The sequence below is a fragment of the Mus musculus genome, chromosome 8 (genome assembly GCF_000001635.26).
Source record: "Mus musculus strain C57BL/6J chromosome 8, GRCm38.p6 C57BL/6J".
Lineage (NCBI taxonomy): Eukaryota > Metazoa > Chordata > Mammalia > Rodentia > Muridae > Mus > Mus musculus.
In genome coordinates, this window is record NC_000074.6 from 71,274,732 (window position 1) to 71,297,497 (window position 22,766).

General features: G+C 49.6%; 1 protein-coding gene across 28 annotated transcripts in view; it reads left to right on the forward strand.

Annotated features, from left to right (window-relative positions):
* Window positions 1-22,766, forward strand: part of Myo9b (myosin IXb) — an 88,138-nt gene that overhangs the window by 2,156 nt on the left and 63,216 nt on the right. For all 28 annotated transcript variants that reach the window (XR_379036.2, XM_006509566.2, XM_006509579.3 and 25 more), the window contains 1 exon segment: window positions 15,511-16,405. Coding sequence is in view for 27 of the 28 variants with exons in the window: in XM_006509566.2 (XP_006509629.1) it covers window positions 15,566-16,405 (840 nt within the window). In the remaining variant the exon portion in view is untranslated.

Consider the following 22,766-nt stretch of genomic DNA (forward strand, 5'->3'; position numbering starts at 1 on the left):
GTGCCAAGTGGTTGGCTGCCTCCTGAGAGCAGAGCTGAGATCTCCTTGTGCCTCAGAGGAACAGCTATTGTCCCTTTACATGGAAAGAATGGCATTCCCATTAGGCAGACCTTCACAATGACAGGTGACATGAGTTATCACAGGGGCAGAATTGGGAAGACTGAGAGCAAGACTTGGGATGTGGGGGGGTCCACTATGTTTCCTGGGAAGAGTGTCTGGTCTGCAGTCAATCCTGGGAAGCCATGTCAGTGGTGAACCCAGAGTGACAGGAACAGATATCCTGTCACTCTCCTCTTTGGGATACTTGCTGTAGCCTCTGCTTTAGTTTGTTTCAATTTTCTTTTCCATTCAACCACCAGGAAAGAGTCCTTTCTCAAAATGGACTCAGGCAGGTGCTGGGTTTGGAGATAGATCCCTAGACTTTTCTAGAACCAGGAAGCGAGGCTGGGAGGCTAAGTTTATGCTCTAGCTCTTATCACACAAACAGCCCAAATATCCACAGCACCCTAAGAAAGCAAAAAGCCAACAAGTCTGTGTCTGTATTCCCTAACCCTCTAAAATAGCCTTTACCCAAGTTTGGCTGTCAAACTGTCCTGACATCTGGTGTGGGGGGCCATTCTTTGCCCCAGGGCCATCTGTGCACCATGTGATGCTGTAGTGTCCCCAGCTTGCATTGGCAGGAGTGTGTTGACCAATGATGATGATGGGTTGTATGGAGTAGAGTGGGCCACATGGAATGGACCCAAGGTGGTTATAGATGCTGTGCTGCAGTCCCCGCTAGCCTCGGTGCATCTCAGGGTCACCTGCAGGAGTCAGGAGAGGTGGGGACGCCTTGATTGCTAGATCCCGCTGGCCACTGCATGGAAGGAGACCAGGGGAAGAGTAGGGCAGGTGAATCAGCCGAAGCAGCCTGGCAGGCACAGCAGGGCCATTGTTTCTCTTCTCCTTGTATCACCACTGACCTGAGTTTCTGGAGACTCTGTCCCCATCTGGAAGCAAACTGTCACTTTTCTTGCAAGATTAGCTATACCAGACTCCATTCTCAGAGGTTGCCCAATCGACATGCCTTTGAGAAGCTGCATTATCTCCTTCATGGGCCCACGCTCTCAAGATAGCCATCCTTTCACACACGGTGCACGCATTGAGCCTCTTTTGGTCTGTGTGTGTGTGTGTGTGTGTGTGTGTGTGTATGTGTGTGTGTGTGTGTGTGTGTGTGTCCGTGTCCATTTCTATCCCCTCCTGTTCCTTTTCCCCTGTCTCACCAATGATCATGGCATAGCTGCTTCACTTCAGTGGGGAAGGTCATCCACTCTGGGACCCATCTGACTGATGATCTGCTCTCAGGTGTGGGCCTCAGTGTCCCACCTGGTAGGCCTTTGTATCTTTAAGGTCCACAATCTAGCTGTGCCAGGCAGCCCCTGCCCGGCCCACCATTCAGCCAGGCCCAGGCGTGGCCTCCTCACAGAGCAAGACAGGCTCTTCTCTTTTGCCCTCTACGTCTCAGAGAAGCAGAACAAAGGGCCTTGTCTCTGCACTTCTGTCCATTTTGTCTGGGAAAGTTCTCCATGATTTGCCACATTGGAAAAAAATACCGCTGATGAGCTGGGCATCTGCTCATTTCCTACTCAGGACTCCCTGAGAAGTGATTCAGGAGTTCAGCCTGGAGGATTGTTGGATGATGAATAAGCTGGCAGAGTTGACTCATTATGTAGGTCCTGGCTCTGCCATGTGTTGTAATGCACATATACATGTGTGTGTGTGAGAGAGAGGGATGGAGTCAAGCTAGAGCTGACTCTGGCAAGCTTGTATCTATTACAGACTGGATGGACAACCCACAAGACTTTACTGCCATGAGATTCTAAAGGCTAGAAGTCCCAAGATCAAGTATGGGCACAGCTGCCTGCATGCGGTTGCATGATAATCTACCCCAGGCTCATAGGTGGCCATCTTACCTGTTTGTCTCCTGTTCTCTTCTTCTGAGCTTGTCCCTGTGTCCTACTTCCACACAAATGAAGATCCATGTTGGGGGAAATCTTGTTTCACTTTAATCTTCTCCTGAAGTAGTCATCTTTTAAAGTGCTGGGATGGGGAGCTCAGAATGGCCTCACATGAAATCCCAGCATTCAAGTGAGGAGACAGGAAGATCCTGAGGTTGTTACCAGCCTAGGCTGTATAGTAAGACTTGTCTCAGAAAAGAACAAAAAAATAAAAGTTTTTAAGTATCCCAGACTTTAGGAGTTAAGAGCATGATGAAAGGGTAGAGGCATCTCAGCCCTTAACACTAGGTCAGTTACAAACTTGGCTATCATCTAATAGAGGGCTTTGGGAAGACTGATCATCCCCCCATGACCATCCAGTTTCTTCTCTGTTGAGTAAACACTTTACGGAGTGGGTAAGTTGGTTGGCCACATCAGTCCTGGGAAGCTCCCTGTGAGGGAATTTTCTGGACCTTTCTCCTCCTATGCTCAGGATGAATCCAGAGAGGTAAGAATTCTGCCTAGAAAGAGCTGGTGATCTTTGGGGACTTTGTTTTGGTTGCCCAGACTGGCCTTGAACTCCCAGTCCTCTTGCCTCAGGCTCCCAAGTGTAGGATGATATGTAGGAACCTCCATACCTGGCTTGCCTATGGTTTACAAGGGGCTGTTTTAGAGTTCTGTTTGCAGCTGTGAGTGCTGGGTAAAGGGCCAGGTGAAACTTACAAATAGCACAGAATGAGGTACCCCTTCCAGGCATTTCCGAGTCACAGAACAACATCCCAAAGCAATTCCAAAATGGACCAGCTCCTGTCTGGGACGATTGGTCCACAGAAGCTTCTTAAAAGTTTTAAATTTTTTTGAATGAGGCAGGAAGGTTGACTGGAAGGCAGACTTGGAGCTGGCCCCAGAGACAGTGGGGGGAATAGGAACTGTTTCATCTGTACAGCCATGAGTTCACACCCTGGCAGGAACTGTGAGAGTGTCCAGGGGTTTTTCCAGAGGACCAGAGTTGAGTTCCCAGCACAGACCTAGGGCAGCTCACAGTCTGCTGTAACTCCAACTCCATGTAAATCTGATGCCTTCTTTTGCCTTCTGCATATACTTGCACATGTAGCATATTATCAAAACAGACACACATAATTTTAAAAAAAAATGTAAGGAGTATCAGAGAACCAGAGAAGTGGGAGTGCTGTGCATCACCCATGGTCCCCTTCTATTACTCCTCCCAGAGGCAGAGCACTGCCTCTCATTCTTGGGTGAGTGAAGCCAGGAAGGAGCTGAGAGGTGATACTGGGGATTCTCATCTTTGTCTACAGGTGACTGCAGACAAAGGCATTTCCTGGTGAGGATGCTGGAGTCCCTGGGCTTGGCTTGGGACAAAAAAAAAAAAAAAAAAAAACCAAGATCTCACTGTCATATGGAGATGGAGTCAGGGTGGGCATGACTGTGGATGGAGATCTGAAGAATCTGGGGCTGATGGGGACCCAGCTCTTTCCCTGGGCAATGATTCTGTGTTATCTCATGGGTTTAGCAGAAAAAGATGAGGAGGTTAGGGGATGGCATGTCACTACAGGTGTCTGGACCCCATTGAGGCTGCAGTTATCTTTCCAGGTCACTGTGTTCCAGCCCTTTGCTAGACCTGTCATGAGGCTTGTGGGCATGGGGAGGAGACAGACTGCCATCTCCTGTCCCTGTGAGGCTTCAGTGCAGACTGCCCCACTCAAGCTGTGTGACTGTCCTGAGGTTCCAGGGGACCCTGAGTTGTGTGACAGTCACTTCTGTTGAAGCTTGCTACTCTGCCTCTGAGAGGTGTGTACTGGGGACATGTCATGGTCAGTAGTGTGCAGTGCTGTGCATTGTGAAACTTGAGCAGTGTCCCAGCCTTGGCCTGTGAAGAGCCATTGACACCCATACTTTCTGAGGTGATGTCCCCTGAGGAGAGAGTCAGCCCAGGGGCAGCAACTGATATACATGAGAGACATGCTTTCTACACCACCTGTCCATGCTGGCCCTAGGGCCTGGGCTTTCTTGGTGATGTGAGTGATGAGCCCCCATTTAGATGGGTTTCCAAGGGTTTGGGTAATGACTGACACCAAAGGTATCCACAAAGGTTCCCCCGTTAGATCCCTTCTCACAGGTCACAGAGGCTGTGCTCTGTCCTAAATGTGGAGCCAGGTCCCTGTGGACTTTTGAGGAGACTGGTCAGGAGTGTTGGCTTCATGACGTTTTGTTGGTGTTATTATTTAGGATTTTGTGTTTACTGTTGGGACCAAACCTGGGGCCCCCACGTGCTGGGCAAGGGCTCCACCACAGCAGTAGATCATCCCTAGATGTAAGCTCCTAAATTCTCCCAAACCTGGAACTTTCTGGGTCACTCACATGGTGCCATGTTTGGAAGATTCCTCACATGGAATCATGGGATGGATTGCCATCCAAAGAGAGACCGTGGGAAATGCTGCAGAGTGTCTCCCTGGGGCTGTGAGGGTGGGAGGGCTGACCAGTAGATGGCAGGGCCCATGTGGAAGCCTTTTGGTTTCTACTTGAGTGGAATCTTCACCATGACTTGTTTTTCTTGAAACACAGGGTGGCCTGGAACTTACAGTCTTCAGTCCTCCTGACTCAGTTTCCCATGCCTGGGATTACAGGCATACATTACTATGCCCATCTCCTATTTTTTATATTTATAAGTGTTCTAAAAGCCAGAAGGATCCAAAATCTAAAATGCTGTGGTTCCAGGCATTTCCCACAGAGGATTATTGACCTGTAGGAGTCCAAGCCAGTATTTTTTGAGTGGCTACTTCATTCCATAGCAGCCTATGTGAGATAGAGAGTCCCATGGTGTGATGTCACTGGGTGGGTGGAGGGGTTCTCAGAGCAGAGCTGACTCAGGCTGCACTGTTAGGCTGGAATAGTAATCCTACCACCCTGGGGCCTTAGATGGTTCCAACCATAGAGTCGTAATCTGATCTTTCCTCCTAGGCTATAAACCAACTGCTTTTGAAGGCAGATCAGGATCCCCAGTCACTCTGAGGCAGGATGATTAGGACCCTAAGGCCACTGTAGGCTCCATAGGGAGACCCTGTTTCAGTAGTAAAAAGGGTCAGGTGTGAGTGCTACTAGGATTAGACTAGTTATCTCACCAAGTTTAAGTGGAAGGCAGGATGTTGGTACCTTCCATGGTAAAGCTAGTGACAGATGATCTATGGAAATTCTAGAAAGGTCTACAGCTATGTATGTCCTGTGCATGAAACCCGCCTGCTTCACAGTGTCCTTTGCCTTTATTTTGCAGCCCATGGGGCACCTGGAAATGTTCCAGAACCTGGCTACACACAGGGCCTGTCCCCTGACTCCCACTTGCAGCCAGAGTCTGCCTGCTTGTCATAGGTCTGATAGAGCCACTGTAAACTCCCCTGACACCTGCAGAGACCACTACAGGGGACCCTGCAACCCCCAGACCCTCCATCTGTGCCCACAATGTCCCTATATGACCCAGTGACCGTCTAAGCTCCTTCCCACATTTATGGGGCCTCAGAATCTGACCATTCCTACTTTGCCTCCTCTCATACCAAACTGGAAGCCCTGTTCCAAACTAACCCCAGATGGCCTATGGCCCTGCCCTCATGTGGTCCCTGCCCCCATGTTCCCTGTGTGCCTGGTTCCCTCCAGCTGTGTCCAGCTCTGGCTGCTTCCCTGCCTCCCTACCTCCCTGTCCCAAATGCCCATATTGACACATGGGTTTCTGGGTCTCCCCACTCTCAGATGCTTGGGGCAGATCCTTTCTTTGCTGTATGGATGGTTATCCTGACACTGGAGGACCTTGCTTCAAGCAATAGCAGTCAAAAATGGTGCTGATCATGTCAGTCCTGTCCAGGCTGTCTGTGTGACTGTGGGAATGTGCCTTTATTTTGGCTGAGTGTCATTTACCTCCCTCATGGCCATATGGTAACCCAGTACCAGACCCTGAGAATGCTGAGGGGGTGTTCATTGTTTGGAAAGAAAGGTGTGGAGGACACAAGCCTGTCATCCTAGCATTGAGGAAAAAGACCTAGGAAGATGAGGTGTGCTAGACCATCCTGAGCTACAGAAACTCTGCCTCAAAGAAGACAGGTAGATCAGGGCTGGGGTAGAGTTGTTGAAAAGCTTTCCTAGGGTACATAGAACCCTGAACTCTATCTCAGCACCACATAAACACACTTTAACATCCAGGCAGGAAGGAAGTCTGGGAATTGGAAGGCTAGCCTCAGCTGCATGGTGATTTGGAGGCCAGCTTGAGCTACATGAGACATTTTTGAGAGAGAAAGAGACAGACAAAACAGATACTGGAATTTTGGGACACAGGCAGGTAGACTCCAGGCAGGGAGATCTACCTTGAAAGATGGATGTCAGATGGTAATTAAGGTGGCCTAGCTCATGCTTGGAGGGGTGCTGTCTCCTGGCCTCAGGAAGGAAGAATGGCTTGTTCTGAGCCCTATTGTGGAGTTAGAGGAGGCTCCAAAGGTGCCTTTTCACCATGTTCATACTGGGGAGGCAGAAGGCCACAGCAACGTGCAGGGCTTGCTAGCAACACCACAGAACCACTGCAGGTAGAACACCCCATATCCCCTCTTGGGCACCTAGAGGCAGTGCTGGGTTGTTTTAAGTGCCCATAGCCAGCTGTCTTAAAACAGCAAGAATGAAATTTTCTGGCTCTGGAGGCCTTAAGTCCCAAATCCTGGAGACTACAGTCTTGAGAGGCTCCAGGGGAACTCCTTCCTGCCTCCTCTATATCTGGGACTTGAGTGGCCCATGGTTCAGGTCCCATCCCAGCAGTCTCCATCTCTTGTGTCCTTTATTATGGCCTTATTTGACACAGGGTCTTGATGAGTAGCCCTGAACTGCTAGACCCTCCTTCCTTAGCATCTCCACTGTGCGGTCAGTCTTGGGGGGAGGTGTTTGAGGTCCTGGCACAGGTGCTATAAACACAGGAGTGTGCCACCATTCAAGCCGGCCTTGTGTCTTCTAAGAGTGCCAGACACTGCACCTAGGACTTCCTTTGATATCCTCTGGCTTCTGTCACAGCCCTCTTCCCAAGTAGCTTTATACTCTGAGGCTCCAAGTGGATGTGGATCCCAGGGAGGAGCCCAACCAACTGCCAGTCTGAAGGATGGCACCGTGTTGCTGGCTTACACTGAGAGTTCTGGCTGGAAGTTATTATACACCCCTGCCTTCCCTCTGAAGCCTTGTGTCCCTTGGGCATCCAGGGATGTGCCTCTCAGCAGTGGCTGAGCCAAGTAGTTACCTACAGTTCTCCTGGTATTCCCTGTTGGACTTTGGCTGGAGTCCAGCCAACCCATGATTCATTCCTAGGGCCACCTACACTTTTTTTTTTCTTTTCAATGTGTTTGGAATGGAAACCAGGACCTTCTGAATTGGAGGCAAGTGCTGTAGCACTAGGCTACATCCCCACAGTTCCTCACTGAGGGTTCTAGGCAGGGACTTCACCCCTGAGCCACGCCCCCAGCCCATCTCTACTTAGGAGAGGGAATTCCTCTTGTGAGCTCCTCCTATGGACACTGGACTATCCACCTAGAAGCTGAGCTGTGAGATGTTCTGTTAACTCCCAGATGGCCTTTGCATTGAGACCATCTTATATCTGTGGATCTTTGTCTGGGTCAGGGCTGTCCGAGGAGGCTCCTACAGCTGTGATATCTGCAACTGTCAGATCAGCTGCTTTCAGTCATTCATCAGCACATTTTGGATTCTGCTTTCAAATAGTAATTAGGTGATGGGTGTGGTGGTTCATGCCTGCCTGTGATCCTAATCCCTCTAGAGATAGAGGCAGGAGGATGGATTATTCCAGGCCAGCCTTGTCTACATAGTCAGACCCTGTCTGTGGGGTGGGAAGAGGATACAAACACAGACAAATAGAAAAAGAAACTCGGGGAACAGAGAGGAACTGCTGGTTGTGGAGGATCCCCCACCTCTCAGCCCATTCTGCCCTAACGCCAGCTCTCTCCTTTTAGCTAGGGAATGATTTCATCCGCTAAACATGTGGCTTCAAATTATGGCCTTATATAACACTTGAGTCGACTGCCCTGCTCTTTGTGGGTCCCCACTCTGCCTCCTCTGATGAATTCCAGAGTGGCTACCAGAATGTGGATCCAAGCCCAGCTCTTCATGCAGGATGCTTGGCATGCTTAGAGCCTGAAGAGTGGCTGCCTGTGTTCAGCCTGCATCTCCACCCTGGGGCCTCAAGTTGTTCTTGCATGGGTCGAAAGTTGTGTTTTCTTGGAGTCAGGCTTGCTGCTAAAAGCTTGGTTGTGTGTATCATATGTGTGTGTATCGTGTGTGTGTGTGTGTGTGTGTGTGTGTGTGTGTGTGTGTGTGTGTGCGTGCGCGTGCGCGCGTTAAATTCATATACTGCATATGTATGCAGGTATTCATACATGAGGAGTCCAGAGCAGGCCATCCCTGTCCTCTATCCTTCTCGACTCTGTTTCCTTAAGACAGGACGTCTTCTTGAACCAGATTTGCTGTTAGGTGAGGCTGGCTGGCCATTGAGCTCTCCTGTGTGTCTGTACCACCCCAAATACTTGAGCACCACATGCAGCCAGGCCTGGATTTGCTTGCTTGCTTGCTTGCTTGCTTGCTTGCTTGCTTGCTTGCTTGCTTGCTTGCTTGCTTGCTTGCTTGCTTGCTTGCTTGCTTGTTTGCTTGCTTGCTTGTTTGTTTGTTTAGATAGTGTCTCACTGGGTAGCTCTGGCTGGCCTGAAACTCAATTCCTAGACTACCAGGCTGTCTTCATCTGCTTGCCTCTGCTTTCAGAGAAGCTAGACAGTTGGCTAGACAGGCTAGTCAGTGAAGCCTGGGCCCCCTTACCTCCAATTTCCCAGTGCTGGAGTTATAGGCACACACTGGCTTTCACTTTGGCTTGTTTGTTTGTTTGTTTGTTTGTTTGTTTGTTTGTTTGAGACAGGGTTTTTCTGTATAGCCCTGGCTGTCCTGGAACTCACTTTGTAGACCAGGCTGGCCTCGAACTCAGAGATCCTCCTGCTTCTGCCCCCTGAGTGCTGGGATCAACAGTGGGTGTGCCAGTGCCTGAATCTGTGCCTGGCTTTTTATGTGGACTCTGGGCATCCAAACCCAGGACATGACAGGCACTTTGCCCAGTGAGCCTTCTCCAAAACCCCAAAGGGAACTGTTTTTGAGCAAGTCTTTCAGGAAATGCTCCTGTCACCTTGCAGCTATATCTTTCTTTCCTGCTAAGAGACAGACAGACCTACATGCCTGCACTCGAGGTACATGTTGATAGTTTGGGGGTATGGGATGGTGGTCCTGGAAGGTAGGGCAAGCACATTAGCTTTGCAGTATTTATTGAGCGCTGAGAAGCTGTCATAATGGCACCTGTTTATGATTCCAGCACTCTAGAGACTGAGGCAGAGTGATTCCAGCCAGCCTGGATCACACGGTAAAACAAGAGAGTACACCAGGCTCTATGGTCACACTTAGAGTCCTGACACAGTAGCTTGTCCTTTGAATTCATGGCCAGAGTGCACCACACTGGGTGACTCTTGAGACAAATAATAAAGCAGGAGAGAATATAGTTTCTCATGACCTCCTGCACCTAGCACTGCTCAAGCTCCATGAGACCTAGTGGACTCTACTCCACAGGGGCTTCGGATGTCTTCTGGCTCCATGGTCCCGTGTGGACACCCTTTCCTGACACACCAGGGGATTCTCAGAGTACGGTTTCACATCCACTTAAGACAAGATGTTGGGCCACAGCCTGATGAGCTTCCAGGTCCCAGACTGAACATTTCATGAGGAAGGTGTGCTGGAAGCCACAGAAAGCCAACAAGTCTTCCTGAGAGAGATGTCATGAAGCTTTAATTCTCAAAACTGACTCAGTAGTAAAATCCCTGTCTCTCTTAGTGTCTCTGTCTGTGTGTGTAGGTTTTTATCTTTGAGCCAGGCTTTCATTGGTTTAAAACCCTATGCTCAAGCAGAGCTCCCCTACCCCCAAGTGCTTGTGGTCAGCTGGGCAAAGGTTTGCAGGTGGGTACCATGCTGCTTTTAGGAAGGCTTCATCCTTGCATCAGGATGCTCCTGCAGGGGATGGCTAGTGGACAAAGGCTCCCTAGGCAGGTCCCATGGGAGGGATTTTCCAGGAAGCAGGCACTCTAACATGGGAAAAAAGAGTTGTCAAAGGAACAGTCTCCTAACATGACACTAGCTGACTTCCTTGCCCTCCTCTGCCCACAGCCTGGCAGGGCTACAAGCATTTTGAGCAAGAAACCTTCCCGTTTGGGATGGAGCTTGCTGACCTAGCTCTGTTAACTTTCCCCATGAGCCTTGTTCCTGGAGCAAGGGCCAGAGCTGGTCACAGAGTACCCCAGCCTGCATCTGTAACATGTCCAGAGGGGCTCAGTCAGGGGTCTTTTGACAAGATGGGTGGCAATGCTCCAGGAACTAGACAGAACCTATCGACAGAACTTTCTGGCCTTTCCCATGGGAGGCAGTCCCTGTTAGGTACTGAGTGGGCAGCAGTGTAACCCCTAGCCACCAGTTTCCAGGCAGCCTGCTGGCAAACAATCCAGGGCTCCTGCGCCTGCAGTTGACAGGCACACTGGAGTCACCTCCCAGAACGCAAGCTCTAGGAGGGGTAGTTTTCACTAGCCTGGCTGTGGGCAAGTTTCTGTGGTGTTGGGCATGGACCCAAGGGTTCATGTCTGAAGGCTCGTGTATAAATGTGTGGAGGAGCTTGCATGAGGGCATGTTTGTATGATCTTGTATGCACAGGGCATGTGTGTTTGTGTGTATACTCACAAGCGTGTGCATTTGTGGGTCCACAAGCAGTGTGCAGTCAGGTCTCATTTGGCAGATGTTTTTCAATGTACATCATTAGTCTTTGTTGTCATTTTGCAAATATCATGCAGCAGACTAACTAGCTACACCATCACTAGTTGATGTCATCTGCATGACCCTCTATTGATTCTATAGGCCATCTTTGATTGAAGGTCAACACGCAGTGAATAACTGGCATGTAGGTGTATGTGACTGATTAAGGCATAGAATTTCAGTTTGAGTCCCTGTGTTTCTCACACAAAATGTTTTTGAACTCTGGTGGCACCACCTGGAACATTCTATGATTGAGTTTCAGAGTGGCCTGAACTGCCAGGCAAGCATAGCTGTGAACCCCACCCCAGTCCCCTGCTGTGCTCACAGACTCCCAACTCTGTCCTTGCTGAATGAAACAAGGTCTGTCTAGCTGTTGTCCAGGCTGGCCTAGAACTAGGGATCCTCTTACCTCAGCCTCGCAAGTACTGCTATGCATTACCAAGCCTAGTTTTTATTTTTTGGTCAGTGGGATTTGTTCAACTTTCCATTTTGTTGTTGTTCTTGTTGTTGTGTATGTGTTAATGTTCTGGGGAGCTCACAGGACACATTGTGGGAGTAGGTGCTCTGCTTCAAGCAGAGGCGATCCTGAAGATTCAGTTCATGTCAGAATCGGCGGGCACTGTCACCTGCAATGTTGTCCTCCCTCTGTGGTCCAGGCCATCCTCAAGATCACATCACCTGGTTCTCAGTCTATAAAGGTGTGAACCTGTCACAGGAAGTTTGTGTGGCATTGTAGGTTGTGGTATGAGCCTGCTCCTATGACCAAGATCAGAAGCACATGGGTCTCCTGACCCTCCATTTCATGTCACCCGGAAGCAACCACCAGCCAGCAGTCAGCTAGCTTCCTGTGTGGCTAGCTGGGTTTTAGAGAATGGAATACACACCCTGAGTACTTCCACTTTATTGAAATTGTGTAAAATTCACGATTGAAAGCAGACAGTTCCTCAGTAGTTCAGTGTTGTGCAACTCTCACAGCTGTCCATTCCAGAACTTGTCCATAGCCCTAGAATACCCATCACTCCAGCCCCTGGCAGCCTCTGTTTTCCTTCCTGCCTTGGTAGACTGGGTTGTTCTGGATATTGCTTGTTAGTTGTATCTCTCTCTCTCTCTCTCTCTCTCTCTCTCTCTCTCACACACACACACACACACACTGTCTGTGCTGAGATATTTCTTTGTTTTTGGTTTTGTTTTTGTTTTTTTTTTTTCATGCAGACCAGGCTGGCCCAACTTCCTGTATAACCAAGGATGTCCTTGCATTCCTGATCCTCCTGCCTCCACTGCCCAGTGCTGGGGTGGCAGGTGCAACCACCTTCAGACTACATTTTGGAGGATGGAACCCAGGACTCCACATGCTGGGTAGTCACCCTGCCAGCTGAGCAATAGCCACATCATGTTTCCTAACTTCACCCATGTGCTGTGGACTAATGCAACATTTCTACTGTACCTGAGGGCTGTTCCCCCTGTGGTTGGACTATATTTTATTTATCCATTCATCATCGGTGTGTTTCTGCCTTTAAATGCAAGCCACACTGCATACAGTCCCATCCTGGGATTTGAGTTCCTGAGCTTTGGGGTGTAGAAGAGCAGAATTGTCAGGTCTGTGTGTAGTGTTTGGGGGCCAGAGTTTTTCCAGTTTTGTGGTTCTATCTGTGCTATGCTGAAGTTGTCCATCCTCTAGCTATGGCTGCTGTGGTGGTTTCTAGCTCAGGGATCTTAGAAACACAGTGCTGGGGATGTTCACCTGCCTCCTTTGTTTCTCTAGAGAGATTCATGGAGGGTGGGAATGACTGGCATCTGCTGGATTAAAAATGATTAACATTTAAACCAGCTTCCAGGGGCCAGTGAGATGGCTCAGCAGGTAGAGGTGCTTACTGCTAAACCCAGTGATCTGAGTTCAATCCCCAGAACCTGCATGGTGGAATCCTGCAAATTGTCCTCTGACATGCACTTGTGCATCATGACACAGGTGCAAACAAAATATGGAAAGAAACAAATGTCCCAAGGCCTGTGGTGCACAACTGGGACCCTAGCACTCAGGAGGCAGAGGCAGAACCTAGACCACAGGACCTTAGCTGGCCAGGCCACAGTGTGAGACTGTCTGAAACTACAACAACTAAAACCAGAACAGGACCCTCCAGAAGCAGAGGCAGACCTGTGGATTGAGCCAGCCTGATCTACATAATGGGTTCCAGGGTACCCAGGTCTTCATAGTGGGACCTATCTGAAAAGACGGGCCCAAAACTGAGCAACAACAAAAGTATGTGTATAGAGTCAACCAGTAACATGATATGTGCATACATACCTCTCTGTGTGTGTGTGTGTGTGTGTGTGTGTGTGTGTGTGTGTGTGTGTGTGTGTGTGTGTATGTGTTTGAACTCTTGCCATGGTGCACAGTTGGAGGTCACAGGACTTTTGAGAGATGAGCTTTCTCTCCTTCCTTTTTTTTTTTTTTTTGTTGTTGTTGTTTGATTTTTTTTTTTAAGACATGGTCTCTTGTATCCTAAACTTGCCTCCAACTTGTTGTATATGTGAGGCCGACTTTGAACGCATTGATCATTCTTCTTCTGACTTCCAAATGCCAAGGTGACAATAGTGTGCCACCTCACCTAACCTCTGCCTTGTTTCTGAGTCACAGTCTCCCGTTTCTGCAGCAGTGGTGCTGTGTACCCCAGGCAAGCTGGGCTTTGAGCTTCTGAGTGCCTCCTATCTCCTCCTGTCTCACTGTGGAACTACAGACTTGCATCTGGCTCTCTGTGTGGGCTCCAGGAATCCAATCTAGTTGTCAGGCACTTCTGCCCTCAGGGCCATCAACTTTTGGTCCTGAAGACAGTAAACCATGTCTAGATGTATTTTATTTTTTAATTTTTTTATGTGTATGTGTGTTTTGCATGTATATATGTGTCTGTACCACTGCATTCCTTTTGGTAGTTAGGACATTTAGAAGTAGAGGCTGCAGAACTGGCACTGGTAGCTCTTCCAAAGGACCCAAATTTAGTTCCCAGCACTCACATGGCTGCTCACCACCATCTGCAACTGCAGTTGCAGGTGATCCAGCGCCCCCTTGTGACCTCTTTGGGCATTAGTGGTACTGATCCACAGATGGGAGTTTTCTGCAGATTGTGGATCTGGCTGGGTATGTTTGGACTTTGGATTTGAGTGTTTGTTTCCTGCTGTTTTGAAACACTTTATGTTGAAGGCCTATAGGCTTATGCTGCCGAGTCACACTTCTGCAAAGTCAGAGGCCAGCAACATCTGCAAGTGGCTATGAGGCAAATATCACAGCCTTGTCTGACCTTGGGTCTCTCTGGTTGTACACGTTTTTTTATTGTGAGACAAAGTCATGCTGAATTATCTTTTAATTCATATCCTCCTGCCTTACCCTCCCCAGTAGCTGGGATGATAGATTTGTCCTATCGAGTGTGCCTGTATACATTGAACAAATATTTTGTTTTGCAAGCCTGGGGATTGAACTCAGGACCTTAAGAATGCCTGGCAAGTTCCTCACCACTGAGCTGGACCTCATCCTCAGATGACCCAGATTCCACCTAAACACGTGGTCTTCCTGCTGCTGGCTGGAAGGGAAGAGACAGCTCCTTAATGATGTGAGAAGACCCGAAAGTGAAGCTTGTGTCTTGTGTGCCTTGAGCATTCCCATGGTGCCTGTGGGAACCAATGCTGTCGACCTGTCACGGGGAACATCTTTCAGCATGTCTCTCCTAACACTTCACAGCTCAGGATCCCAGATCTGATGTCATCCCTTGGCTGCCAGTCCAGCCCTTTAGGCTTGTGCTGTCGAGTCACACTTGTTACTTCTGCAAAGTCAGAAGCAAACAAATGTCCGGAAGTGGCTTGGAGACAAATATTGCAGCCTTGTCAGCCCTCGGTCTCTTTTGTGACCATTCTGTTTTGGTATTATAGCAAAAGCAGCCACACATAGTATTTCTGCCTTAGAATAAAACTTTATTTATAAAAACAGGCTGTGAGAGTACAACATTTTTAGTGGCCAGTCTCGTGAGTGAACTCCTCCTCATCCTCTTCATCCTTCAGAACCTCTTTCATGCCGGCGCTCCTTTGAAAGCTCCTCAGCTCCCGAGGATAATTATTCCTCTTGGTTTTCATTCACTGTTGGGGTTGCAGATCAGCTTCTCCTGCTGATCTTTGAGCAAAGGCCTCATTTGTCTTCAGTTGGTACACAGTGGGCTCACGCACTTCACCCATACTGATGTGCTTCTTGCTTCAAGATACCACCCGGGCTGCTACCAGCATCAAACTCTTATTCCTTGTTCTGCAGGCTTCAGAAGTAAATGCATTTTATTAAAAATAATCTGTTTCATGGTTGGGGCATGGCTCCTGAGTAGAGCCCCTGCTTAGAATTACTTAGTGAGGGGCTGGGGCCGTGGCTTGGGTAGAGCTCCTGCCTAGAATTTGCCCTCCACCCCCAGGTATGGTGACTTTGCTCAGGGCTATTGCCCTGGCTTATCTATAGGACGCTCTGGGTTCCATCATGTTTGTCACAAAGCAGGTAAATGGGAGGTACTTGGGTCCTCACACAAGAGCAGTTGGTGGCTTCTGGTATGAACTGCCTTGGTTGGTTCTGCTGTGGATCTGGAGCCGTGTGCCAATGTGATCACCAGGCTAACCCCCACCTTTCTTCCAGTTACAGGAGGTGTGCACCCGCCGGTGAGGTATGCTGAGGCCAGGAGGCCGGCAGTATGAGTGCGCACGAGGCTGGCAGCTCGGGCCGTCGGCAGCAGGCCACCTACCACCTGCACATCTACCCGCAGCTGTCCAGCGCTGGGAGCCAGACCTCATGCCGTGTGACCGCCACCAAGGACAGCACAACAAGCGATGTCATCCAGGATGTGGTGGCCAGCCTACACCTGGATGGCTCGAAGCACTACGTGCTGGTGGAGGTGAAGGAGTCAGGCGGGGAGGAGTGGGTGTTGGATGCCAGCGACTCACCTGTACACCGAGTGCTACTGTGGCCTCGGCGAGCTCAGGACGAGCACCCTCAGGAGGATGGCTACTACTTCTTGCTGCAGGAACGCAATGCTGATGGCAGTATTCAGTACCTGCCCATACAGCTGCTGGCTCAGCCTACAGCTGCATGTCGCCTGGTAGAGCGAGGGCTGTTGCCGAGGCCTCAAGCAGACTTTGATGACCTGTGCAACCTGCCAGAGCTGACTGAAGCCAACCTGCTGCAGAACCTGAAGCTGCGCTTCATGCAGCAAAAGATCTACACATACGCGGGCAGCATCCTGGTGGCCATCAACCCCTTTAAGTTCCTGCCCATTTACAACCCCAAGTATGTGAAGATGTATGAGAACCAACAGCTGGGCAAACTGGAGCCACATGTGTTCGCTCTGGCCGATGTAGCCTACTACGCCATGCTGCGCAAGCACGTGAACCAGTGTATCGTCATCTCTGGTGAGAGTGGCTCTGGCAAGACACAGAGCACCAACTTCCTCATCCACTGCCTCACAGCGCTCAGCCAGAAGGGCTATGCCAGTGGCGTCGAAAGGACCATCCTGGGAGCAGGGCCTGTGCTGGAGGTGAGCACCAGGGCCTGGATGTGAAGGGCAAGAAATGGGGAGTTCTGGCCTGCTGCCCGGCTCTGTGTGATGCTGAGTCTTCCCAGTACTTACTGAGCATGTGCAAGCCACATGTCCATCCCAGAGTGCACTGTGCTTGTATGCCTCCCAGGTTCTACACCTAGTACCACAAAGAGAAAGTGCACACCAGAGTCAGTTGGATGAGGCAGGGCAGCAGGCTTAGTGTCAGCTCCTTAGAACAATTCCGACCATGAATTTGGGGTGTCAAGGGTACCTCCATCGGTCCTGGCCCTGGGGTGGCTGGGATGTGAGGACAGCCTTGGGCCGTGCATTTTACCCAGAGGTATTTATAGAACTTGAGGGAGGCTGTGTCTCCAGGCTTGGCCAGGCCAGACCTCAGGTCTGAGAGCATCCAAAATGGGAGATGGGAGCAGCGGGGCTCACATGTCTGGTGTTCATCTGCCCTTCAGGTCCTGGGCCAACAGATTGATGTGCTCATGTTGAACATCACAGGGCATCCCAGGGGCGGCAGGGAAATGGTGCTACAGCATATTGGAGGGAGACCACTTCGGATCCCACACCTTATGCCTGCTGCCCAGGATCCCAAGTAACTAAATTTCACGGGAGACATTAATATTTCACTGTGGGCAAGCCTTCTGGGCATGGGTGACAGAAGGGATGAGTGAGTGAGCCCAGCTCTGGGTATTTTAAGGCAAGATATCAACATGTCTCAGGTCATAGTACATGAAGGTCAAAGGTGACTGTGGGCTGGGATCTGCAGTTGAGGTCCCAGAAACAGCTCCACTTGGCTCTTCTCTTTCTCTCCCTTTCTCTCTCTCTCCCTCTCTCTCTCTCTCTCTCTCTCTCTCTCTCTCTCTCTCTCTCTCTCCCTCTCTTCCCCTCTCTGTCTGTTTCTCTTTCTTAGTGATAAGCTTTTATTTGTTGTGTATGTGTGTGGTGTGTATGTGTGTATGTATGCATGTATGCAAAAGTATGCTGGTACGTGTGTGTACATATGTATGTGTATGTATGTGCATGCATGGTTGTTTTGCTTGCGTTCTGTCTGTTCCTGGTGTCTGCAGAAACAGCAGAGGCATCAAATTCCCTGGAACTAAGTTATGGGCAGTTGTGAGCTTCATGAGGGTGCTGGGAATCGAACCTGGGGCCTCTAAAAGAGCAGCTGGTACTCTTAACACTTTAGCCATCTTACCAGCCCTTCTTTCTCAATAGGCTTTTTAAAAAGTCCATTAATTTTATAAGTGGATATGTGTGTGCCATAGTGCACACCTAGATGTCAGCAGACAACTTTCTGAGGTTAGTTTTCCCAAGGTGTGGATCCCAGGGATCGAACTCAGATCGCCACATGCCTTATCCACTGAACTACATTGCTGGTGCCAGTGGGCTTTGGTTTTTTGTTTTTTTTTTTCTTTTCTTTCCTTTTCTTTTCTTTTTCTTTTCTTTTCTTTTCTTTTCTTTTCTTTTCTTTTCTTTTCTTTTCTTTCTGAGACAGGGTCTCACTTTGTAGCCCCTGGCTGTCCTGGAACTCATTTTGTAGATCAGGCTGGCCTCAGAACTCACAGGGATCCACCTGCCTCTTCCTATAAAGTTCTGGGATTTAAAGTGTGCTCTACCACCAGGCTCAGTAGGATTTCTTCCAAGACCAGAGAGCACTGAGCAGGTAACAGACCTCTCGGGCACCTCCTCTCAACTTTTCATCTTCTGCTTCGTTGCACTGTAGTGTGCTATTATATCTGAAGCCAATGTGCTGTACTGATTTTACCTAAGTCTATAATGCACCTCAAAGCTGTGTTTCCATGTATGTGGGTACCAGTGTGACACCCTGGGCTGCCACCTTAGTGTGGTGCAGTGTCTCCATCACCCTGTGAACCTGGTTTTCTTCCTTGTCCATCCCTACCTACAGTCTTCATCCCTCCACAGGCTCACTGGTCACAGGGCTAGGCTCACTATGCCCCACTTGCTGTTTGGTCCTATGAATGCAATTGTTCCTGGGTGTCCTCAGCCTTTTGCGACTCTTTTTCTTCCCCTTGCTAAGTAGCATCCCCTGACAGTTGATCCTCCATATGTGCAGGCTCTGTGTCCAGCTGACTGAAGGCTGGTCCATGTGGGGACTAGGGGTCAGCAGAGTGTTTTCCTTAACAGCACAAGAACTTGGGTTTGACCTGCAGAACCCTGGGAAATGCTGGGCATGGCTGTGTGCAAATTCCAGCACTAGGGGCAGAAACAGGAGGCTGGGGCTTGTGGGCCAGCCAGACTAGGGTAAGGGCTGAGCTCCAGGTCAGGGAGAGGCCTGCCCCAGAGGATGCCAGCAGTGTCCCAGGTATGACACCCAAGCTGTCCCCAGCCTCCAAATGCATGCACAAACTTTGAAAGATCAAATGGGGCTGGAGAGATGGCACAGCAGTTAAGGGAATGTAGTGATCTTGCAGAGGACCAAAGTTCAATTCCCAGCACCCACATGATTTGTCACTGCCATTTGTGATGCCAGTTCCAGAAGATCTGGTCACCAAGAGCTCCTACACATGCCATGCACATAAACTCATGCAAACAACCACACAGAACAAATAAAATACGTAGGCAATGTTTTTTAAAGGGCAAAAATGGGAATATGGGGAACACATTTGATGAGTTCTTCCCTGTCATTGTCCTCAAGCAGATTCTTAGTGATGTAGAGATTGGCATGGGAAAAGTTTCAGGAATGTGTGGCCTGGAGGGTCTTGAACCAAGTCTACCGCCACCCCTGCCCCATGAATACCAAACCAGAATGAGGCATGACCCTGATGTAAGAGACTTCTTTATCCCTGAGGGTCCCTGGAGTAAGGAGCTGGAGTTGGTGGCCACATTGGCCTATAACCTCTTGCTCCCACCTCCCCTACCTCCCACCCTGTGTGGATGGCTGCTGTCTGATGTGCAGATTCACTACAGTTGCTTCTAGCCTGCTGTGTTCATCTAGGTTCCTCTTCCACCAAGATCATTGTAGGCCATCATGTGAGGTCACAGGACTCAGATTCACACCAGCTTGGGTGTTGGTTCTGCTTTTTGCTCAACAAGCCAAAGGAAGGTTCAGCATCCCACGGTGCATAAACTTAAAAAAAAACCAACAAATCAACAAACAAACAAAATACACCGAGTGACAGAAAAGGTGTTCTCTGCCAAGCTCAGTAGCTCGTACTTCTCCCAACACTTAGCAGGCTGAGCCGGGAGGATCTAGAATTTAGGGTCATCCTTGACTACTTAGAGAGTTTGAGGCCAGCCTTGGCTACACCTGACTTAGCTATCCTGACTTGAAAAGAGAAAAATAATTTAAGTTTCCCTTTGGTTCTGGCTTCTCCAGCTTGTATCCATTCATCTGTGCAGATCAGCCACCTATCGCACAAATACAGAAGCCTCCCTCAGTTACCAACAGTCAACCATGATCTGATAAGAAATGGAAAAGTCCCTAAAGACGCTGTTTGTAGGGTTTTTTTGGTTGTTTTGTTTTGATTTGTTTGGCTATCTACATGTAGCCTTGGCTGTCCTGGAACTCGCTCTGTAGACTCTTCTGGCCTCGAATTCAGAGATCCTCCTGCCTTTGACTCTTGAGTGTTGGGGTTAAAGATGTTTGCCACCACCACCTGGCGGTTTGTAGGTTTTAAATTGAGCTTGTTCTGTGTGGCATGGCACAATTCCTGGACATTTTACCTCATTCATGAGCATGGGCCCCTGTGCATGTGGTGCTATGCTGCAGGTGCCTTGGTCATGAGGATTCATAGTCTCTTGGCACTTGTGTTCAGGTGGCCATGTTTTCCATGCTGAGACAGGAGCGGTACTACTGGAAGCATCACGCAGAGCCTGCAGAAACCCTCTAATTGAACAGGTGAAAGCCCAAGGGTAAGGAAGGGGAGGCATGAGCTAAAGGGGGCCCTCATTGTTGTGAGGTAGCCAGTCTGGGTGTTTTGTTATAGCCACAGAACATAGGTTCCTACAACCCTGTTTCCAAATGAGCTCACCCTTCCACATCCTGGGCCAAGGGTTTAGGTGTGAATTATGCGGGGGTCACACACTTATCCATAGTGGCCCCCATAGACTAACTACAGGTGACACTCAGTGGCTTTGTTCTCAGGGGTTAGTTACCAGCTCCATAATTGTCTCAGGACCTGTCATTCTCTTGTGCTGGTGAAGCCACTACCAGCCTCCTCATTCATCGCTGAAGTGCCCCTCAGTGATGCTGGCACAGCACTGACTATTGTCACTGTCAGTCACGTAGTGACTGGTAAGAGTCAGGTACCAGTCCCGCTGGCTTCCTTCTCGGGCCTCAGCCACAGAACACCCTGAACCACAGTCTCTGGCAGTTTTGAACTGGGGAGACCTTGGTGGCCTTGCTGGGTTCTAGACGAGGCAGAGCCAGCTCCATGGAGGGCAGTCAGCATGCTTCATGCAGTGCCCATCAGCTCAGGGGCTCCCTGCACAGTGCTCAGAGCTGTCCTTCTGAGCATTCCCAGCTTCCCTCCACCAGGGGCCAGGAGCACTCCTGTAGACATGACACAAGAACACCTGAGAATGCCCAGTGTCCCCTGCATCACCTCCTGCCTGAATACTGCCCGGAGTCACCCTCAGAGACAGAGAATTCTGCCTGAAGGTTACCCTTTTTCTGTTTGTAATTTTAATTTATCTTATTTATTTACTTATTATTTTTGAGACAGGGTCTCACTGTGGCTCTGCCTATCCTGGAAATCTCTATATAGACCAGGCTGGCCTTGAACTCAGAGAAATCCACCTGCCTTTCCCAGGTGCTAAGATTAAAGGAATATACATCACATTCAGCCTGATTTATATTTCTTTCTTTTATCTATTTTTCTAATTTCATTTATAATTATGTGTGTTGGGTGAGGTTTGTACATGTGAGCACAAGTTTTTTTGTTTTGTTTTGTTTTATGTTTACTTTAAGACAGGTACCCATGTAGCTTAGGCTAGCCTCAAGGCTATGTAGCCAAGGATGACCATGGATTCCTGATCCTCCTGCCTCTACCTCCCTAGTGCCTTACAGACATGTAACACACCAAATATGGCCCTTCCTTTCTATGTTGCCAAAGCTGGTCCCAACTTGTCCACCACCACCACCACCCCCGCACTTCCTCTTTTGAGTACTGCATGAAAGGCACTGACCAACAAATCCAGCAAAGCCATGTTAGCTGAAACTGTGAGGCCTCTTTTCCCTTGTTACAGCTGCCAGAGCTCAGGTCTTGGTATACCTTGGGTCACAGGTTAACCCAGCTCATGTGACTTTCTAGCCTCATTCCTGTCCTCTTAGGGTCCCACACTGTGGCCTGTGCATAGGCCAAAGGTAACATGCAGCTTGCAGTGTCAGGGACTTTTTCTCAGCTCCCCAAAAGGAGAAGTTGGGCTGCTTTGAGGTCAGGGTGTCACTGGGCCCTCCTGTCCTCTCAGGCCCGGATGCAGCCTCACAGTGCAATACTGGCCAGAAAACAGGAGGACTCCTATGGAAAGACAGGGGTCTATCAATCAGTGTCCCTGCATGCCCGGGATAGTTGCCATTTCAAAGAATGTGGGGACAACATGAGCCAGGGCATCCTCTAGTAGGCAAGCAGTAGGCCCTCAACATACTGCCTACCTTCAGGAAGGAGACACTTGTGTGAGCTGTTGGCTGCCTGAGCTTACAAGGGCAGTAAGACATCTGGAAGCTTTGTGAGCCCAGTGGGTTGTTACTCTTGATGGGCACAGCACCCCTTGACAGCACTGAGCTCAGCAGAGTCACATAGGACATTGGTCATGGGGTTCACCCGAAAGTATGCCCGAGACATGGCTTCACTCCAGGGAAGCAGGGCACAGACTGTCTGGCCCTGGCATGTCCCCAGCTGCTGCTGACATGTGAGGCTCTGATTCTGAAAGCAGAAATGAAACATGGACCCACATCTTTTCCCTGGGTTTGGCTTCACTTAGCCACAGGCCCTGCCACACCAGGTGAGTCTGAGGGAGGGAGATAGCCCACAACTTCAGCCACCATAGACACTTTTACTCCAGAACAGGAATGGGCCCTGAAGCTGCTGCTGCCTCCTGCTCAGGGCCAAGGTTTGTGTCCCTGTAAACCAGACTCCACTCTCCAAGGACCGCAGGACCTTTGCCCACTGGTCATGGCTTCCCTGAGGTATGGTGGCTTGGCTCTGCCCAACCACGAGGACATGGACTCATTGATGTGAGAAACCAAAGAGCTAGGTGAAGATGTTTGGCCAGATTGACTCGGGTGAAAAGTTCTGGAGTTGGGAGTACCTCAGCCTATGTAGTAGGGGTGTTTAACAGCCTTGATATTGACAGGTTAAATGTGTGGTTCAGCTTGTGTGGCAGC